This window comes from Bombyx mori, chromosome W, assembly GCF_030269925.1.
Source record: "Bombyx mori chromosome W, ASM3026992v2".
Taxonomy (NCBI): domain Eukaryota; kingdom Metazoa; phylum Arthropoda; class Insecta; order Lepidoptera; family Bombycidae; genus Bombyx; species Bombyx mori.
In genome coordinates, this window is record NC_085135.1 from 5583312 (window position 1) to 5604115 (window position 20804).

The 20804-nt window shown below is 37.5% G+C and overlaps 2 protein-coding genes and 3 long non-coding RNA genes across 6 annotated transcripts in view; 1 reads left to right on the plus strand and 4 right to left on the minus strand.

The window, feature by feature from the left end:
• The window catches only part of LOC134201789 (uncharacterized), a 587988-nt gene that overhangs the window by 117832 nt on the left and 449352 nt on the right, over nucleotides 1–20804 (minus strand). The gene's annotated exons all lie outside the window — the stretch shown is intronic.
• On the plus strand, nucleotides 2629–4058 carry LOC134201817 (uncharacterized). Its single transcript, XR_009977074.1, has 3 exons — nucleotides 2629–3019; nucleotides 3262–3413; nucleotides 3786–4058. It is a non-coding gene; the product is annotated as an uncharacterized LOC134201817 (long non-coding RNA).
• On the minus strand, nucleotides 4061–5444 carry LOC134201816 (uncharacterized). The gene is made up of 2 exons (XR_009977073.1): nucleotides 4576–5444; nucleotides 4061–4471 (listed from the first exon to the last, which is right to left on the minus strand). It is a non-coding gene; the product is annotated as an uncharacterized LOC134201816 (long non-coding RNA).
• On the minus strand, nucleotides 9109–14639 carry LOC134201711 (uncharacterized). Its single transcript, XM_062676956.1, has 7 exons — nucleotides 14279–14639; nucleotides 13713–13804; nucleotides 11441–13379; nucleotides 10528–10585; nucleotides 10328–10485; nucleotides 9785–9898; nucleotides 9109–9125 (listed from the first exon to the last, which is right to left on the minus strand). The coding sequence occupies exons 1-7, from the start codon at nucleotides 14637–14639 to the stop codon at nucleotides 9109–9111; spliced, it is 2739 nt and encodes a 912-aa protein (XP_062532940.1).
• Nucleotides 17226–18388, minus strand: LOC134201814 (uncharacterized). The gene is made up of 2 exons (XR_009977071.1): nucleotides 18181–18388; nucleotides 17226–17982 (listed from the first exon to the last, which is right to left on the minus strand). It is a non-coding gene; the product is annotated as an uncharacterized LOC134201814 (long non-coding RNA).

The window sequence follows — 20804 nt, forward strand, 5'->3', positions numbered from 1 at the left end:
AGTACATCAGTTCTTCAACCGCGTACAAGCGGGCGAGGTCATCCTTCGAGAGGTGGTCCAAGGTTACATAAAAGACGCAACCTGGCCGCCCTCTCTTGGCCCGTATGCACCGCGCGTAGCGAGCCGGAAACCCTAGCTCCTTCAGGGAGTTTGTGATTTCCGCCACGTCGGTATCGGCAGGCAGTCCACGAATAGCCACCCTCGCCGGGATCTCCTCCTCCAACGCGTAACAATACCATTTAATGGCATTGTCAGTGGAGGAGACCTCGGCGAGATAGGCCTGGACAACCCTATATTCCTCTCCCGACGCGGGCAGAAATCGGAACCCTGTTCCGTAAGGACGCACAGATGGGGCCCTCCCCAAGCGCTCCCTTAAGGCCGCCATATGGCGGGGCCAATTGGGAAGCGCCTCGACCATAATAGGGGGGTGACGGCGGGGGACCTCACTGGTACCAGACTTACCTGGAGCAGGGGGTTTGCATTGTCTTTTGGTGGGAACCAGTTGCTTTGCTGCCATAGCAGCGTATGAAGTTGAGGGGATCGGGGACACGGCTGTACCGGTCGTGGGTTTGGAGTGTTCGAGGTCCATGTACCTTGTTGATTCAAGGTTGCCCACTGTGCAGCTTGTAGTGGGGGCACCTCTACGCGGGACTGGTGGAATGGGTGAGATTGGAGGGGAGGGAGACCGAGGAGGTGTACGCAGCTGCTTAGCTGCTGCAGCCACAGCCGTCTCGACACACATCCTCGGTCTAGGGATGGGCTTTCGGGTGGGCGGGGACTCCTTACTCGAGGAGGAAGAGTGAGAAGAGTGAGTTGCATCGGACTCGTATTCCGAATCCGTTGTCTCATAGGATGTCTCCTCACTATTTCCATCCTCATCCGCTTCGATTATCGATTTGGACGAGGGTCCAATCCGGGGTCGTTTATCTTGGGCTTCGGAAATGCTATGGTCGGACTCGGATCGGGCCTTCTTTCGCAGCCGAGGGGGCCCAGAGCGATCGGTCAACGGAGAAAAAGAAGTTTCCTTCGGACCGATCCCCGGAGACCCCTGGGCCGCGACTGAGGGCCCGGGTCGTTCGTCCGTTCCAAGGCCCAGTTCCGGGCGAATAGATGGGGCGTGTTGGGTAAATAAACCCGCTGTCACTTGGCGTCCCTTACGGGGCGGGCCGGGTGTGCTGATAATGGGGGGAGATGACCCCCCAGACATGATTTCGAAGTCTTGGCTCAAGATTCCACCGACGTCCGGTCCCAAATTGTCATATCCGTTAACTTAAATTGAATTATAATTTGTAGGTATAACTATGTGATCGAAATCGACGCGACCGGTTTAAATGAATAAATATTTACAGTATGTCTGGTTATTATTGGTATTCTATTTACATAAACTATGTGCTATATAATATGAAATAAAAAGAAAAAGGGATAATCCGTATGCCATTACAGCATCACTGACCGAATCAATCGCAATAGCACGGTAACAAAATAACAACTATGCTCTTAAACAATATAGTTTTTAGTAATCTAAAATAATCTAAGATAATAATAAAAAAAAAAAAATCAAACAAATCAAACAAACAAATTTAAAATTTACTACAATATTTTACAATTTAGTGAAATGAAAAGTTTTGTGAACATAAATTAAAATTGCGAAGATTCGTCCAGTAACGATATAATTGCAACATAATTATTTAGACTAACTAATATATAATTAAACAAGATAGATGTGGTTATTATAAATGAAGACTTATGAAGGTGTGGGTCGTCGGTCGGTTCGAAAAAGCAAACTAACTTAGAATGAAACTATGAAATAATAACGAAAAAGAAAATTAATGTTTTGGGGGTAGATAGAAATAAATTCTTGGTGTGATTATGGAACTACGAATTCCTGCCGTACTCGCCTCTCATTGGCTCGTACAATCACACGACTTTAATGTAACTGATAAATTTGTGGAAAGTTAATCTATTGAATTTATAATAATTTGACTATTTACACTACTTATTTACACTACTTATTAAAGAACAAAAACTGAATCGGCTATAAGACTTACCTGGTTCCCGATATCGGGGTCCCTAATCTAACCAAGTACTTAGCAACCGGGTTTAGCTACAGTCCCGCCTAGCCCCGAGGGGTAGGACAGGACTGGGAGTAGACACGGGAGGCCAGACCCTATTGGCGCTAACGTCCGCCGATTTTATTATTAAATAAAATGGTGACGCAGCTATACAGGCTGGACGACACCCACCCGTATTTAACTAATGTTAGGAAGAAGCGTCAATCCACTTACCTGTTCCCGGGTCCTGTGTATTGTTGTCCGGAACGTCTCCGCGCCGTAACAACTACACTAGATAGCACACTCTCACGGTTTGGGTTCGACAAATTGTACAGCACAACCAATTTGGATCCTCTGCGCACTGGTGTCCCGGGCAATCAGCGCTAGACAGCACGGCCGTATTTACGGCCGTTTTCAATAACCTATCTATCCCTAGTTTCGGTTACTAAAGATAGACAAATCTATATTTTTGTCCTTACTTACGTTCCAATAACCTATCGACGGGCAGCAGTTCCTATCGGATTTATCTATCCATCGTCGGGAGGACGGATAGCCTGTTAAAGATAGAACGCTCATACAAATAGTACTTACTTCTGTTTCAATATGAGTTTTAAGTAACTCTCCGGTAGGCGGCGCTATCTCTAGTATGGGCATTCGCTTATCTGTCAAAATCGGCCGGTTACATGTTTATCTTTCGAAAGTAAATCGCTATAATTTAATAATTGTTTCTCTTCATATTGGCATATTGTAGCAGTGATGATAGTGATATGGAATTATTTCAAGTGATAATGGATTGTGATGCAGATAGTGATAGTGAGGCCGATATCATATGGTTAGGAAAATAAAGATCGTCTGAATTACATGGCGAAGATCAATAATTACGAATTTGACTATAGATTTCTGAGCAAAGGTGTTGTGAATGAATTGATTAATTTAATGAGACCATATTTGAGTGTAACGTCAAAAAGGTAAGATAAATTTTAACCATAAAAGTACTCGTTATTACAACTTATATTTGTTTATAGCAATAGCAAAATTATACCTAATTTTTGTTGTGTTACAAATTCACACTCAACAGGAATTCTATAATACTGCTGGATTCCCATGGTGCCCTAAATGACATTCATATACTAATACAATAACCTAGTAGGCTATTTACCTTCATTCTTATTACACACTGATACCTCTACATTTTATATTTGTGTTACAGATTCAAATATAGGAGAGGAATTTAGAAATAGAAAAAGAGTATTTTGAATGTGTAATTTGTGTGCAATGCATCATTGATGTTTCAAAATGTTGTTGCTTGATGGCCTGGGTCTGCTCATGATACAACTATAATTAACCATTCCGATTGAAAAGGTATTTCTTATTTATATTACCTTATTTATATTATTATTATTATATATTATTATTATATTTTTATTTATTTATATTATATATTTAGGTGTTTATATGAATTTAATATGACACTATTATAATAAATTATCTACATATCAAGAGAACATTGATAACAAGGTGGACTTGGAAATTGCTATTTGCTTGCCGATAGAGGCTATCCCCACAACCCTATCTTTTAACGTGATTAATTAACCCACATACTCAATCGGAACGATTTAAAATGAATCACATATTAAAACAAGAAATACTATAGAGAGGTAATCTTTTTTTTTAGTTAAGAGCTTGTTATACTGTATTGTAAAATAATTTAAGCGAATAATGTATAATTTTCAGATGCATTGGTGTTTGTAAAAGAAGACTCCCTGTATATCATTGAAAAGTAGATTAAAACTAGAAAATATGCAAGCTGTTATTATAGCTGCCATGCTGCATAATATCGTCAGAAGTATGAATTTAGAAGAATTAGAATCAGAAATTTCAGTCGCAGATACATTACAGGAAAATAATATAATTGTTCGTAACAATTTTTCAAAACTTACATCTGAAATACAACTATATACTTATAAATAATTGCTTCCAAAGATAATTTATAAAATAAACTCCAAAGATAATTTGACTATTTTTTATTTTCCAAAATGATAATTACATGGTAGTTAGTACATGCAAGATATTTAATTTAGAATTTGTACATATACTTAAAAAACTATCTAACATAAAATTATTATTGCCTACTTAATTAATGAAATTTAATATTCCTTTTAAGTAATTTTTTATTTTTTAAATTATCTAAATCTAACTTAACTTTTGCTACAACAATCTCCTTTTCTTTATTTTCCAAGTCAAGTCTCTTTTTTGCTATTAGATATTCTGCTAATGCATTGTCCCTATGCTAGCCTTGCATTTCTTTTCTTCCATCTTGTTTCCGCTTGGCTGTAAAAGTGTTAAAAATATTATATGTGACCTACAACAATGTGCATGCTTTATCCAAAATTTCATCTGCAATCCTTACCACCTCCAGCCTGTAACAAAGAGCATAATTATTTCAAATACTACGGTAACCTGAAGAAAAAATCATGTTTATCAATGTGTTATTAGAGACAAACAATCAACTAATTATACTAACCTTACTAAGGTTGTTTCTTATGTTGCCGTAGTGTTCTTTAAGTTTTCCCATTTTAGTCGAAGCTGCGATGGAGTTCGTGGGAAACGACGAATCGACGAATTAAAATCATTTACAAGGGTTCGCCAAGCCTGCTGCTTCAATTTATTGTTTGTGGCATTTGTTGCCTTATTATTCAAATGTTTTTTCGCCGCCACAAGTTCTGCTAGAATCATCGTCTCATCTTTTGTCATGGTTGCTGCGTTTCTTGACTGAAAAAGATATATTTTCTAAACTTGAACTCAAAGTTTTCAAAGTAAAATTATTATTATCAATGTACTTCATAGATACTTACAGAATTCATTTTATTTCACTGTAGCTCTTTAATTATAAACACACTTAGAATTATAAACGAAAGTTTTAAAGCGTTTTGGAGGTAAGTCATCATCTAATATAGTAGGTAAACAATAGAAAAACAAACAAAAGAAACTGATCACTGCTTATTGGCAAACGGACTGTCAAAACGTTTCGTTTCATAATTTCGACTAGGATAAAAATAGCAATACGTCCAATTTAAAAAAATCTACATATGTTTTTATTACTTTTTGTTATAAACAAATGTGTTTATGATAGTCTACAATATGCTGGTTAAATTATAGTTATAATTTAGAATAAAATAAAATAAGTCTTGATCCTGATGTTGTTTCGTATTTGTAGTAGAACGAAACGTATCAAGAGGCTCGGATAAATCGGAGGGAAGAAGCTATCTACTGTTGGTTAAAGAGAGATAGCACTTATCCGTGATTGTGAAACGCAAACTAAGGATAGATACGCTCTTGCTGATATTCGGAGATAGCTATCTATCCGAAAACTCAGATACGTTATTGAAAACGGCCGTTATAGGGCTTGGTACACGTCAGCGTGTTTACAAGTTTTGACAGGACTGTTTTTACATCAGTTTTTCATCTTAACAAACACAGAGTAATTAGTTGATGACCAGATTATCCGATTATCACATTGAATCATTATTATTTTTATAATAGGTAGGTAAATAGTCATATTTGCGCCGACATATACTAGTTGAAAAAAACCACTTACCACTTTCCCATTCTACCATTTTAAGAATTCTTCTGGCTCGTAATCCTTTATAGCGATATTCCATAGTTAATTTATAATTATCACCAAAATAATGTTAGTAAGCAATAGAATACCGTCGCGTCACACGACGTCAAATAACGCAATGATTCAATAATGTGCATGGTCTGATCGCCCGCTCATTGCAACTTGTAATAACCTGTCGAAATTCGAGCGAAAAAGACAATAATAACCGATTCTCTATTAATTGAAAGAGAAAAAAAAAGTATCACGTTAATACTTGAGTTTAAATTCATAAAGAATATTGTAATATGTGTTTACGTGAAATAGTATCGAAAATTATGTCAATAATAAAGCAGTATAATATACGTTTACCGTTCAAAACTTACCGAACTAATTTAGGTAAAGCGTGTTATTGAAAAGAGTTATCAATTTATTTACGTGAATAAAAGGGTATACCTAACGCCTTACCGATTTATCGAGACATATGTTCGTTCCGTAGTGAACGACTACGATGTTTTTATGGGTTAAAGTTGTTACATGACTTCCGGAGGATAAAAATAAAAACTGTTACAACTGGACGAGTTTTTCGAAAAAAAAATTTTTAAAAAATCAGTAGGTGTATATCGACCTACAGATGTCGAAAATACAAAACCATTAAAAAGGTGGTAATAGCATATTACCATTTTATTCTCCGGGGGCGTCGATATGACAGTAATAGGTACGGACTTAGTACTTGGGGAAAAGTTTGTCGGTCGCGTATCATTTGGATTTGTTCTGTGATAGCTTCGAATGATTACACAAACGTATATGATTTTTTTAATCCTTCCGAAGGTAGTCGAGCGTGTGAGTCCCCACGGGTAGGTACTACCACTTCGCTTATTTCTGCCGTGAAACAGTAATGCGTTTCGGTTTGAAGGGTGGGGCAGCCGTTGTAACTATACCTGAGACCTTAGAACTCATATCTCAAAGTGAGTGGAGGTATTAACGTTGTTCATGTCTATGGGCTCCAGTAACCACTTAACACCAGGTGGGCTGTGAGCTCGTCCACCCATCTAAGCAATAAAAGATAATCATAATGGTGATGATCGCTGTTGCTCGTAGACATAATTAATACCATGGGCAAATCATGGCCTATTGTTGGTTCTCATTCCAGAGCCGGAGGATAAGTTTATGAGCAATTACTTTTTGGGAGTCCTAACGACGAAAGGAAGATCTTCCACCGAGCGGGTGATATTTGCTCGGTAGACCGACGGTCCGAATGTTGTTGTTCGGAACTTATATATATGCGCTTTAGTCTTAGCTTTAGTAGGTGAGTCGAAACTGAGCTTGAATGCTGCGTGATTGTCGCCAGTGCTGCTCGAAGTCTGCGGTGAGTCGAGACTAAGCTTGAATGCTGCGCGATGAGGTAGTGTAGGTGCGTGCCGTAGGGCCAGGAAGCGCGGTGAGTCGGCTGCGATGGTCCTGTTGAGGCTGCGATGCTGGCTTGCTGTGGGACGACTGTCGATGACTTGCTTTTATCTGCGAGAATGCGGGGGTTGTGGTAGCCGAAGTTCTTGATGCGCTGATAATGAATCAGAAGGTTGCGATTGTTCCGTCGCAGGTCACCAGTTTGAAAAGCTTAACAACGGAGGGAAGATCTTCCACCGAGCGGGTGATATTGACTCGGTAGACCGACGGTCCGAATGTTGTTGTTCGGAACTTATATATATGCGCTTTATCTTGAAAATGTCGTAAGCGAGATTCAGGCATCTGTCAATTATCTTGCGTTGTATGATGGCTACCCGCCACAACTTCAAGTGGTCCGATGGCAAAAAAAGATGAAGGTACCATTTTAATCCTTCAGAGCACTCTCTCACCTCGTGGAATTATGTTACAAAACACAGGGATAATACTACTTAAATAATGGAAAAGTTTATAAAATAATAAGTAAGTATTTATGAATATATGAATTAATATATTAGGGGTTGTATATTTGTATGCCAACGGGTATTTCGGAGGAATTTTGGAGATTATTTATGTTGGTAACTCTAACATCAAAGTAAACGTCGATTATTCATCAAGAGTTTTTCTTAAATGCTGGTTTATTTAACTATCTTGAGACTTCCTCCTGTGAAGTGATAGCTTTCGGTTTGTCACTTCAGTCTTTTTTGTAATGACGAGTGAGGTTAAGTGTTTGCTAGTTGCTTATAGGCTCCTTAAACACAACTCACTGAGTGTCTTTCTTCACGGATCTTCTCAGTGGGTCGCAATTCCGATCCGGTAGTAGATTCTGCGAAGCACTGCTCTTGCTAGGGGCTAGTGTTAGCAATTCTCTCAGATTGAGCCCGCGAGCTCGCCTACCGGTCCGCGCGAAATTGGAATAGCCTCTTAGGCTACTACTAATAGTTATTAGGAAGGAAAAAAATGCTTATAGACATGACAACGTTAATGCTAGGTCGATCTATTTGTATATTGTTATAGCCATTATTAATGGCTGTCTCAACTGAAAACATAACTCTCACGACGGAACTAGGCAGGATAGCGGTACTCGTACCGACTTACGTTAAATACTCCTTACCACCAGTAATTAGATATTAGGTATCGTGGCCTAACGGATAAGACGTCCGGTGCATTGTGTTGAAGCGATGCACCGGTGTTCGAATCCCGCAGGCGGGTACCAATTTTTCTAATGAAATACATACTCAACAAATGTTCACGATTGACTTCCACGGTGAAGGAATAACATCGTGTAATAAAAATGAAACCCGCAAAATTATAATTTGCGTAATTACTGGTGGTAGGACCTCTTGTGAGTCCGCACGGGTACCACCGCCCCGCCTATTTCTGCCGTGAAGCAGTAATGCGTTTCGGTTTGAAGGATGGGGCAGCCGTTGTGACTATACTGAGACCTTAGAACTATATGGCTCTATATCTCAAGGTGTGTGGCGCATTTACGTTGTAGATGTCTATGGGCTCCAGTAACCACTTAACATCAGGTGGGCTGTGAGCTCGTCCACACATCTAAGCAATAAAAAAAAAAGGTACATTTAATTTTGGGCATAGATAATACACATAAATAAGTTATAGATAAGCAACTCAAGCACTCAAAAAAAATGTTCACGGGCGTCGACCACTAGATTGTTAAAGTCTTTGTTTGCCTAGTTAGCTATGAATCTATTTAATGTAATATAAAATAAAACCACTCGTGCTGCGTTTGTTCGACAGACTCCATAGAGTATATTTATTTCTTTTAACCATAGACACTATTTTATGTTTCTAACATATTCCCCCACAAGAGATGAGGTGACAATATTCATTTTAAACAAAGTATACAAGTACAATAGAGTTTAACTTTAATGTATTTTATTAACTGCATGATATCTGCTTCTAGAGTGGACTGTAAATTTTATCGTAATACCTATTGCATGTTGTATTAAACTTTAAGAAATTGTACATAATAAAAACAAATATGTTCGAACATTATTGAGTGTAAGACTCTTAAATAGAAATGACACTTCCAAATAAACATTAATAAAGATTTATGTATATATGAAAATTTTAAATAATAATTGTTACAATAGTTTGTAATAATGTAGTAACATAGATCAATCTAATCTACAATATGTTTATATTAGAATTCATACATAGAAACTTAAACTAACTAAATTTCCCACCTTATATCAATCGCAGATATACTAGAAGTTCTTTAATTAAACAATAGCAAAATTGTAGGATACCTGGGTAACTAGGATCTTATTAATTTTATTTAACTTAACTCTATTTACATAATTTACGAATACCTGGCTAATTAAGAACATACTAGAACTATTTTAGGTATATTACAAGATTTTAATTTATTTTAATTTTTCTTATTCTAGTGGAAGTATACAAATTTTTGTAATCGAGGTTCGGTGCACTCTTCCATTGGCCTTTTTAACTTCTAAGGCCCGTACTAGGCCATCTGCCCCCTCAAAGACTTGGGTTACTCGTGCCATTGGCCAGGTCATTGGAGGGGTAGCTAGCTCTCTCAAAATTACTAAGGCACCTACCTTTACATTAGGTTGGCTATCTTTCCATTTAGGGCGATTTTGCAATACATTTAAATAATGTTTTGACCAATATCTCCAAAAGTGCTGCTGCATTGCAGTGCATTTACTCCAGAAACTGAGTCTATTTTCCGGTATGTTGGTGAAATCTTGCTCAGGGATGCAGTTGAGAGGTGCACCTGTTAGGAAGTGACCCGGTGTCAAGTAAGACAAATCCTCAGTATCTGTTGACATTGGAGTTATTGGTCTTGAGTTTAAGATGCCCTCAATTTGAACTAAAACAGTATATAATTCTTCATATGTTAACACATGCGAACCAAGCACTCTTTTTAACAATGTTTTAGTGCTTTTTACTGCTGCTTCTGCAAGTCCAGCAAAAACTGGTGAATAACATGGCACAAATTTTAAATTTATACCTAATTTGGAAGCTGCTGTTTGCACCTGTGCCTGGTGGGTTTTTGAGCTGTTAAGCTTATAAAGTTCTGACAGGTGAGTATTAGCTGCCTTGAAGGTGCCAGCATTATCACAATAAATCTCAGATGGGACATTACGTCTGGCTATAAACCGTTTTAGTGAAGCGATAAATGTATGAGTTTCTAGACTTGATAAAAGTTCAATGTGGCAGGCATGAGTTACAAAGCATACAAACAAACATAAGTAGGCATGAGATGTTATAACACCTCTTATTCTAGATTGTTTAACTGCCACAGGCCCTGCAAAGTCAAGTCCAATCTTTTTGAAACATCTGCTAATATTTACTCGGTCCGCAGGTAATGATCCCATCAGTTGTTTAGCAGTTACACCTTTATGCCTGAAACAGGTCATACATCTATGAAGAAACTTCTTCACTAACCTTAAACCATTAACAATCCAATAACGTTGTTGCAAGCTACTTAAAACTAACTTCTGACCTGAGTGTAACAATTTAAGGTGCTCATTTTGAATCAGAAGATGAGTCACAGTGGATTCTTTAGGCAAAATAATTTGATGTTTGTGGCTGTATGGCAGCGCAGAATGTTGAAGCCTACCACCTACTCTCAGGATACCTTCAGCATCAATAAATGGGTTCAGAGATTTTAAATATGATGATGCTGGCTTGCCTGCCTGCAATAAAGCCATATCGCTCGGGAAATATCTTTCCTGCTCATTTTTAATTAATAAATGCAACCCTTTACTTGCCTCTGCATACATAATAAAGTTTTCTTTTATTTTATTTGACCCTGGCCTGGTATTGTTACTAAACCTGAGTATGTATGCTAAAACATTGACAAGTTTGTCAAGGTTAGAATATTTTTCTATTAATAAATCTAGAAAGGACTTAGGTCTTTCTTGTGATGCTGCACACACCAATTTTTCACTTGCAGAGTCCTTTACCTCTGGTAAGTTTTTTGTTGATTTGTGATTAAATTCATCAAATTGATAATCTGAGTCTTTCAAGAAAGACGGGCCTGACCACCACAGTTGGTTACATTGTAGCTCTGTAGGGGCATAAGGTTTTGTCAGAAAATCTGCTGGGTTTGAATCACTTGCTACATATGCCCATTTGAAAGACATTGTGAGGTCATTGATGATTTTGATTCTATTTGCAACATATGCATTGAGGATTACCGGGTCGGTCTTTTGCCATGCTAAAACTACTTGTGAGTCGCTATATAAGTGGACATTATCAATCTTTATCTTTTTACTTAATGTACCATGTACTCTGGCACTCAATTTTGCTAAAAGTAGTGCAGCATTTAACTCTAAACGCGGAATTGACATCTTACTTGATTTAGGCGCAATTTTTGACTTTGAACATAGTAATGACACGGTGGTCCTTCCTTGGTTGTCAACAACTCGTAAATAGATTGCACAGCCCATGGCAGCTATTGCAGCATCAGAAAATCCAATAATTTGAACAATTTTACTATTTTCTGGACACACATTTCTAGGTGCTGATATCTGCGCCATCTGCTGTAGACTATTGTAAAATTGCAACCATTCATCCTGTAGTTTAGTGGGAAGGACCGTATCCCATGATATAGCGACCTCAGTCCATAATTTTTGCATTATTACTTTGGCTTGAACCAAAATAGGCCCCGCAATTCCCATTGGATCATAAAATTTACTGATATAGCTCAATATTTGCCTTTTTGTTTTAGGAATATCACAAGCTGGAGGGCAAGTAATTATGAATGAATCTTGCTGTATACAAAATTTTAAACCTAAAGTTTTAATGTCATTATTGAACTCTAAATCCCCTGAGTTCTGATGCTGCTCTGGTACTTCTGCCAAGATTGCCTTGTGATTAGCTGACCACTTATGCAACTGGAAATTTCCTTTATTCAGCAATTCAATCAGCTGTGCTTTTGTTGCAATAATCTTTGCTAAACTATCATCTGTATGAAGCACATCGTCAACATAGGTTGAATTTAACAGAACAGGAGCAGCTAGCGGATATTGTTCACCGAATCTGGTTGCTAGCTCCAGTAAGCAGCGAGTAGCCAGCCATGATGAGCACTTCAGTCCATAGGGAACGGTTGATTGCTGAATGCATTTAAGTTGCTCATCCGGGCTGTCTCTCCAGAGAATGTTGAGCAAAGACCTTTGGCTTTTTTCTATGATTAAATTGCGGAACATACGCCTGATATCACAGGCAAAGAAGTATTTATGAAGTCTGAATAACAACAAAATGTCAAACAACTCTTGTTGGACTATAGGTCCATTCCACATCAGATCATTCAAAGAAATTTTATTATTAGTTTTCATGGAACCGTCAAATACAGTTCTTAATTTAGTTGTGATTGCATTTTGCTTTATCACTGCATGATGTGCAAAATAATAGACTGGATCTTTTGATAGATCATAGAGAGTAATGTCTACAATTGAGGCATGGCCTAATTCAAGGTATTCGTGAATAAAGCTTTTGTACTCTTTTTGTAATGGTTTATCTTTTTGCAGTTTATTTTCGAGATTCAAGAATCTTTTTAATGCTAGACCAAGTGATTCACCTAAGGCATTGTTCATATCACAAAGAGGTAGCTTTAGTGGCATTGAAACTTCAAACTGGTTGTTTTCTAACTTGACTGTATTGGTGAAATGCTTCTCAACATATTGTTGTTCTGAGGTATGTTCCACAAATTTCTCAGGTTCTTTTTCAGATTGCCAAAAGTTAGCTATGGTGTCGCTTATGTCAGTTTCACATTCCCGACAGAATAGAGCAACAGCAGAACTCTGAATATATGAATCAGGGACACTACCTGCTACTATGTAACCAAACTGAGTGTGTAAGAGTGATGGTTGTGCAGCATCACCTTTATCCTCGTCCTGTGTCAGTTGTATGCACTCAGTCTGTGGCAACAGTGCCTGGAAAAATACATCAGCACCAAGTAAGATACCTATATCACTTGTGATATTGAAAGAATCATCGGCTAGTTTAATATTGCTTGGCAATTTTAATTTTGCTAAGTTAATGTGGTGTTGTGGCAATTTTGATGTTATCTGATCAACCAACAGGAGATTAGCCCTCACTTTATAAGGGTAAGCACATGAGAATATATCTAATTGCAGAGCATGTCTGATTGTCTTCCCAGTATTTGCAATACCAACCACATCAATGTGGTTAGGTATTGGTTGCTTACCTATTGCTCTGGCAACGCTAGAGGTTATAAAGGATGATTGGCTGGCTGAATCTAACAGCGCCTTTACTCTAATTTCTTCCCCATTCTGTGAGATCAATTTGACCTTTGCAGTCGGCAGACGGACCTGGGTCCTTTTGCTCAACTCACTCGCACTCATATTTACAACATTAGAACTAGTCATGGGTTCTGAGTTTCGCGTTTCATACTCACTATTGTGTAATAAGCTATTATGACCCATCTTGCATCTGGCACATCTAAAATGGAACTTGCACTTGTTCGAGTGGGCATTTAAACAGATTTTACATAGTTTTTTGCTGTGGACAAAGGCTAACCTGTCTTTTACTGAAGCTAGCATGAAACTAGGACATGTATATAACTTATGCGGCTTACTACAGAAAATGCAATTTGATTCCCTTACATTGATCACATTAGCTGCAACCTTACCCGTTGAAATCACAGTGGCTGGTGTATGCGCCGTCTCGTCAGATTCAAGAGCTAAAGCTCTCGCTTCTAGAAATTGTATGAGATCATTATTAGTAGTTAATATTGGTTGAGGCTGAGCCAGAGCAAGGTGATATGCATTGCGAGTAGAGGCATCTATTTTTCTAGTCAGCATACATACAAGTATGCTGTCCCACTTGTTAACAGGTTCTCCCAGATTTTTTAACGCAGCTAAATTTTGTTTTACTACCGATATTAATGACCGTAGCGAGGCAGCGCTACTTTTATTGCAGGCAGGCATGTCAAACAGTGCACATATGTGCTCATTAATAATTTTGTGTTTTTTATCATACCTCTCTGTGAGTATGGTTAGAGCTTCTTGGTAGCTAGACCCTACCACTGGCAAGTTTTTAACGAGGTCGTAGGCTTCACCTTTAAGAAAGTTTCTTAGATAGAAAAATTTTTGAATATCGCTTAAATTTTTATTACTATCAATAAAGGCTGTAAACATTTCAATAAAGGGCCTAAACTCAGAGTACATACCCCGGAAAGCAGGCATCTCTACCTGTGGTAATTTTAGTTTAGTAACAGCACCTGAAGTCGCAGTCGGGACAGCAGCGCTTCGCTTTTGTAAACTTGCTAAAAGTGTTCGTATGCCCGATAGGCACTCCAGGTAACTCGTCTCCGTTACATCAGGATCCTCCGCTAAATCTCCAAGTTCTATATTTATATTTTCATACTCGTTGTAAGCAGTAAGCGTCTTCTCCTCCATGAGAAGGAGCATTTGCAGGGACGCGTCATCGAGCGCGCTTGTTGCCACCCTGTTCTGCATGCGGGTTATGTTCCCTTTAAAGGCAGCTCGCTTGGCGAGGAGTCGCCGTACATCTTCTTTGTCCTCTGCCATGATATGATTGCCGCGACTTGTTCAAATAATTCACAATCACAATAATTGCACCTAGTAGCAAACATAACCTGCACGAATATTTGCCTTACACCTGCGTATACGCAGTAGTACTTTGAAAATGCAGATAGTATTAGTTTCACTGTATAACTTGAAAGAACGCGGTAATCACAGCGTTAATGTATGGATGGAGTGCTTGCTTGCTTTCGTGTCGATGAAAAATAGCACGCGGCGTTCACGGCGTTGCCGGGCAAAACAAAATGGCGTTTCGCAAAATTCGCCGGCAATGTATGTCGCACCGTTTTCTTGTTGCACCACTTGGTAAACTGGTTTCTTTATGCGTTGGTTTCACGTCGTGGTCGAAGGACCATGTTAAAGTCCTTGTTTGCCTAGTTAGCTATGAATCTATTTAATGTAATCATCGATATATTACCACTAGATCCCGCGTAAAGGCGTCAAAAGTAACCAAACAAAACTGTGCTTAGATTCATATTAAGCACTGTTTTGCCGTCAGTGTCACGCCGACCGTCGAGTGGAACGATTCTAAAATGCGCTGTAAAAAGATGTAAAAAACACGCTTATAAAGAGAAAACAACATGAAATTTAGTATTTTTGGTAAGTTTTATAATTTTTATTAACAGATAGTGATAAATATTTGAAATAAATCAGTTATTCTTACCAAATTAGTACTTCAAGAAATTAAATCCTATTATTTTGCTTCGCAGTTATTTCTTTCGCACACATAATAACGGTTACATGCAAGACAAGGATGAAATAGGGCTATTTCAGAACAAGTGTAGTGGAGTCACATAATTTTTTATTTTTTTATTTTTTTTATTGCTTAGATGGGTGGACGAGCTCACAGCCCACCTGGAGTTAAGTGGTTATACTGGAGCCCATAGACATCTATAGCGTATTTACGCTGCTATTTGCGCATTTGCGCCACCCACCTTGAGATATAACTTCTAAGGTCTCAAGTATAGTTACAACGGCTGCCCCACCCTTCAAACCGAAACGCATTACTGCTTCACGGCAGAAATAAGTGGGGTGATGGTACCTACTCGTGCGGACTCACAAGAGGTCCTACAACCAGTAATTACGCAAATTATTTTGCGGGTTTGATTTTTATTACACGATGTTATTCGTTCACCGTGGAAGTCAATTGTGAACATTTGTTAAGTACGTATTTCATTAGAAAAATTGGTACCCGCCTGGGATTCGAACATCCCGTGGATCGCTAGATCAGATACGAATGCAACAGACGTCTGTACAACAGACGGCGAAGTGAAGTCTGTAAACTGGAATTTGTTTTTGCATTTTTACAGATTTAATAACAGAGTAATAAAAGAAAAAAGAAGCGACGATTATTTCAAACCTAATTGCTTCAGTGTGGTTTGTGCAGACCATTTTACCGAATCTGACATGTATTTAATAAATAAAACAATTTGATGGGGATTATATTGTTGTGATTTAAAAAGCTCTTATCTATTTTCCCCACCGATGTGCAAGGTACAATATAGCTAACTCAGGTATAATTATCTATAGTTATACAATATTTGTTGTTAATCATAAGGAATTAAATTGAAAAAATTGAAAGTATATGAATTAAAAAAACATAATAAAAAATAAATTACTCAAAATATTCTTACAAAAAAAGTATAAAGTGCGACTCCGTAATACTCTGTTCGGAGCAGTAAAGTCTTAATATCGTAAGTTTAAAAGGGCGTAAGTAAAATGCTATGTGGTTGCGCTGGTTTAAAACTTAGTTAGTTTTAGGTTTCGAAAAATAGCAACATTTTAATTTGGTTTTGCAAATCCTGTCCCATCCCACTCCGGCACTTTACCTACGGACGCGTGCGAGCGAGATCGTGTGGTGACATCGAGACGAAAAAAATATGGCTGAACAACCGCGCGCGCGCTTCGTGTCTTTGTTATGTTAAATACGTAAATAAGTGAAATCGTTGGTGTTTCTCATCGCGAAGTGGTACGAGTCTGCAGTAAGGACTACATAAAGGTATTGTGCATCCTTCCTTTAACGCAGAACTGCCGCTTCTTATCGTTTCTTCCCGCAGTCTGTGTCCTTCATTTGCAACGACCAAATTTCAAATATTTCGTAGTTTGCTTATCTCGCGTCTACACTATGCGTGTAAATTTTTGCTTTATTTTTAAGGAGATAAGGTTAAATTTGGAATAAAAGTTATTGTAAAAAACTATCTTTTTCTGTCATTCATGGCGTAAGGTCGTAAGTGAATGTTAAAATAATCTAAACTGCACTTTACTGCTTGGGGAAAAGGCATAGTTTAGGTTACAATTATTATATTATACAGGGTGGCCCATAAGTCCTTTGAAAACTTCGATCAATAATAGTACTAGATTACGGATCAGGAACAAAAATAAGACGCTCCAGTGGCCACGTTTGTAGACACGAAAACATCTTCATTTCTTAGAAAAAAGTTTAATAATGTTAACGACTTCAGTTTATTATAAACCTTAATACTTAAACATAAAGTTTAATTACCATTGCAAAATATATGTACTTAGGTCCTTTCGTCAGAAAAATAATATTATGGAATAAATTTAAAATGTCACTTGAACATAAAAAGTCATCAGTACAAAAATATTTATTCTAAAATGATACTTAAAGCCTAATTTATAAGGTTAAAAATATTTGTTTAAAATTTCGTGCTTATTGTATTGTGGAACTAGATGTAGTTCTTGGTATTACATTTCAATGCTCAGAACACAGTAAGTATTGAAAGACATAGAGTTGCAGAATATACATATTTGTTTTAGGTTTGTTTTGTATGGTCGCAACTATTTTTGACCGATTCAAAAAAGTAGTAGATAATATTTTACATTGCCGCTATTACAACAAATAGGTGATAAAAAATAAAATTGAATAAAGTAAAAAAAATATGAAAGGAAACACGAAACATGTTTTCCACGTATTCTTTATACAGAAGTAATTAAAACAATAATGTAGGTTTAATTACCTTTAAACAGATTCAGTTTGTTATAAAGCTGTCTTTTAGAAGTCATTTTTATATGAGCGGTTTCTTTTTTACAAATATAATGTAATCTTATATCAATGAATTTTTCTATAATCAGTTTAATTTAGGCTTATTTTATGGCTGTGTTCGTTTCCCCCAGAAAACAAATCCTTTTCAGCATATACGCTTAAAATATTTACACATACATATAAAGTTTTTTTAATACTTTTTTGCATTGATTTGCCACCACCATTGAACAATTCTAGAATTTTTATAAGAGTTCTATATTTCTTCTCCTCTTTCTTTCGCGACAATATATATCCATTGTGCACAGCGACAAGGGGCTACTAGGAAATCTACAAACAAAAATAACATTATAAAATAACAAAACTACTCTATGCATTCCCTGTCCAAGAATAGGTGATGTTTGTTACAATAGTTGGTGCCTTGTTGCAAACATTGGCCAAACAATTACAATATTCGTAAATTGTGTTTTATTTACAATATAATTGTGTTTATTATTTTATGAAAAACACTTAATAATATAAATTTACCAAAAAAAGATATTCCTTCCAAAACCTTGGTGTTACGGTGGTTTTTTACTCAGTTTTTGAACGCGCATTGCAGCGTTTTGACGTCTTAGTGTTGGCTATGATTGGACCATACTAATTTGAAATAAGACCACAAATTTATTTGTGGTCTTATTTTTCGGGCCGCTTTTGAAGCGCTAATCGCGAATCTAGTAGTATTATTGATCGAAGTTTGAAAAGTAAAATTTGAATAAAACGAACAGGGCGCGCGTGAGCGGTGCAGGGGAAGCGGGGGGAGTAACTTCGGTTTCTGGGAATTTAGTCGCGATGGAGCGTTTTACCGGAGCGGACCGTGCGTTTTGTGTGCGCGAGTTTTATAAAAACGACAATTCGGCAACCGTTGCGCGGCGTAAATTTCGAGAACACAAAGGTTTACACAACTTTGACGACACTCCAACTCTTCAAACGATTAAGAACTGGGTTGCTAAGTTCGAGGAGACCGGTTCGACGTTAGATAAACCGCGGTTGGGTCGCCCAAGGACGTCACGTACGGAACAAAACATAGACACAGTGACACAGTCTATTCGCGAAAATCCGACATAGTCAACTCGTAAGCGCGCCAGAGCATTAAACGTATCCAGGACATCGTTACAACGGATTTTGAAGAAAGATTTACATATGCACCCTTACAAAATTCAGTTGGTTCAAGAATTAAAGGAAACTGACGGTATTCAAAGACAAAATTATGCGAATGAAATGTTGAATCGGTTTACTTCCTTCAATAACATAATGTTCTCTGACGAGGCTCATTTCCATCTTAACGGGCATGTTAGTAAACAAAATTGCCGCTATTGGAGCCCCATCAATCCAAAACTTAAGCATCAGAAGCCCTTACATAGTCCGAAAGTGACTGTTTGGGCCGCTATGTCAGCCCATGGTATCCTAGGGCCTTACTTCTTTGAGGATGGCAGAGGGCGCGCAGTTACTGTTACGTCGGAGCGATATGTGGCTATGATCGAAGAGTTTTTCATACCAGAATTGCAAAACTTTTCAGGCTTTAATGCCAGGACGTGGTTTCAACAGGATGGGGCCACTTCTCACACCTCTAACACTGCTATGCCCGTTATCCGTCAACTTTTTCCTGGCAAAGTTATCTCTAAGAGAGGAGACATTTTGGCCTCCACGTAGTCCAGATCTGACCCCGATGGATTTTTTTTTGTGGGGCTACCTTAAGGCTAAAGTATACGACACAAACCCGCGGTCAATTGAGGCCCTAAAAGAAAACATCCGCAGAGAAATGACAAGCATTTCAGCAGTGACGTGCCGCGCAGTCATCGACAATTTTAGACGTCGTTTGCAAGAGTGCCGTGATCGCAACGGATTACATTTAGGAGATGTTATTTTCAAAAAATAATTCCCGTTTTTTAAGCTTTTTATGTAAATAAAAATTTAATTCATAATGTAATTAGTTTTATTTTAATAAATTTTTTTTCATATCAAAGGACTTATGGACCACCATATATGGTAATATATCGTTGAATGTAATATAAAATAAAACCACTCGTGCTGCGTTTGTTCGACAGACTCCATAGAGTATATTTATTTCTTTTAACCATAGACACAATTTTATGTTTCTAACATAGATGGCTTCGATTCGATTAGTTGCTCATTGCTCCTGTAGATGGTAGTAACATATTACCTATTCTATATTTTATTTTTAATAAAGGATTTTGTAAATTTTCAGGAACCACAAATTGATTAAATTTAATCAATTTCTCTATAACAAATAAAGACTTGTATGATTTATTATTTTTTTAGTTTACTGTGTTTAGTTATACAATAATTAAATGCGTTAATTTTAACAACAGCTTAGGGGCATCTCCTACAAGATGTCGCTAGTTTTCATACAAAAAAATAGTTGTTTTGTGTTGTCCAGCTGGAGCACTGGGTATGAATACTCCAGAGGGTCTCACAAACAAGTTCGAAAAGGAATGGTAGCGAGCGAGGTGCGGACGTATTCTCGTGTGTATGCTTCGGTGGTTGCGGGTGAACTGTCGGCGCCAGTAAAGGTCAGTGTTGCCAACTTAGTATTAGGATTGTGGGCTAAATCAAACGTCAAAAAGGGCTAGATTTGCCGAAAAATTTAAAATAAGAGCTAAATTGCTAAATAATTAATAAAACTTAATAGAAAGAGTTGATATTTATGATATTTAATATAATTTATTACTTACTGTGTACAAATATTGTATAAACATATTAATTAATAACAAAAATTATAACAATATTCTAAATAGAAAAGAAAACGTACTCGAAGCAGCATTTCTTCTGAATCTGAGTCAAATTCGTCGTGAAGGGTTTCTTGTGCTGACGACGTTGACGGTTGCGGCTCAGGCTCATTGCCCGCAGTCTTACTCAATTTAAATCTATATTTTTCTTTAGATCCATTTTTTTTGGTGACGTCTTTCGGGATTTCATATTTGCAGCAACTTTGATTAAAACTTTTAAGGCCAATTCGTATCTGTAGTATTTTATTCAGGGTATCAAAGTTCATTCTGTTTCGTAATTTGTTTTTAATTACATTCATCGTGCTGAATACCCTCTCGACGTCGGCGTTAGAGTGTGGCATTACCAGCATTGTGAACGCTAAT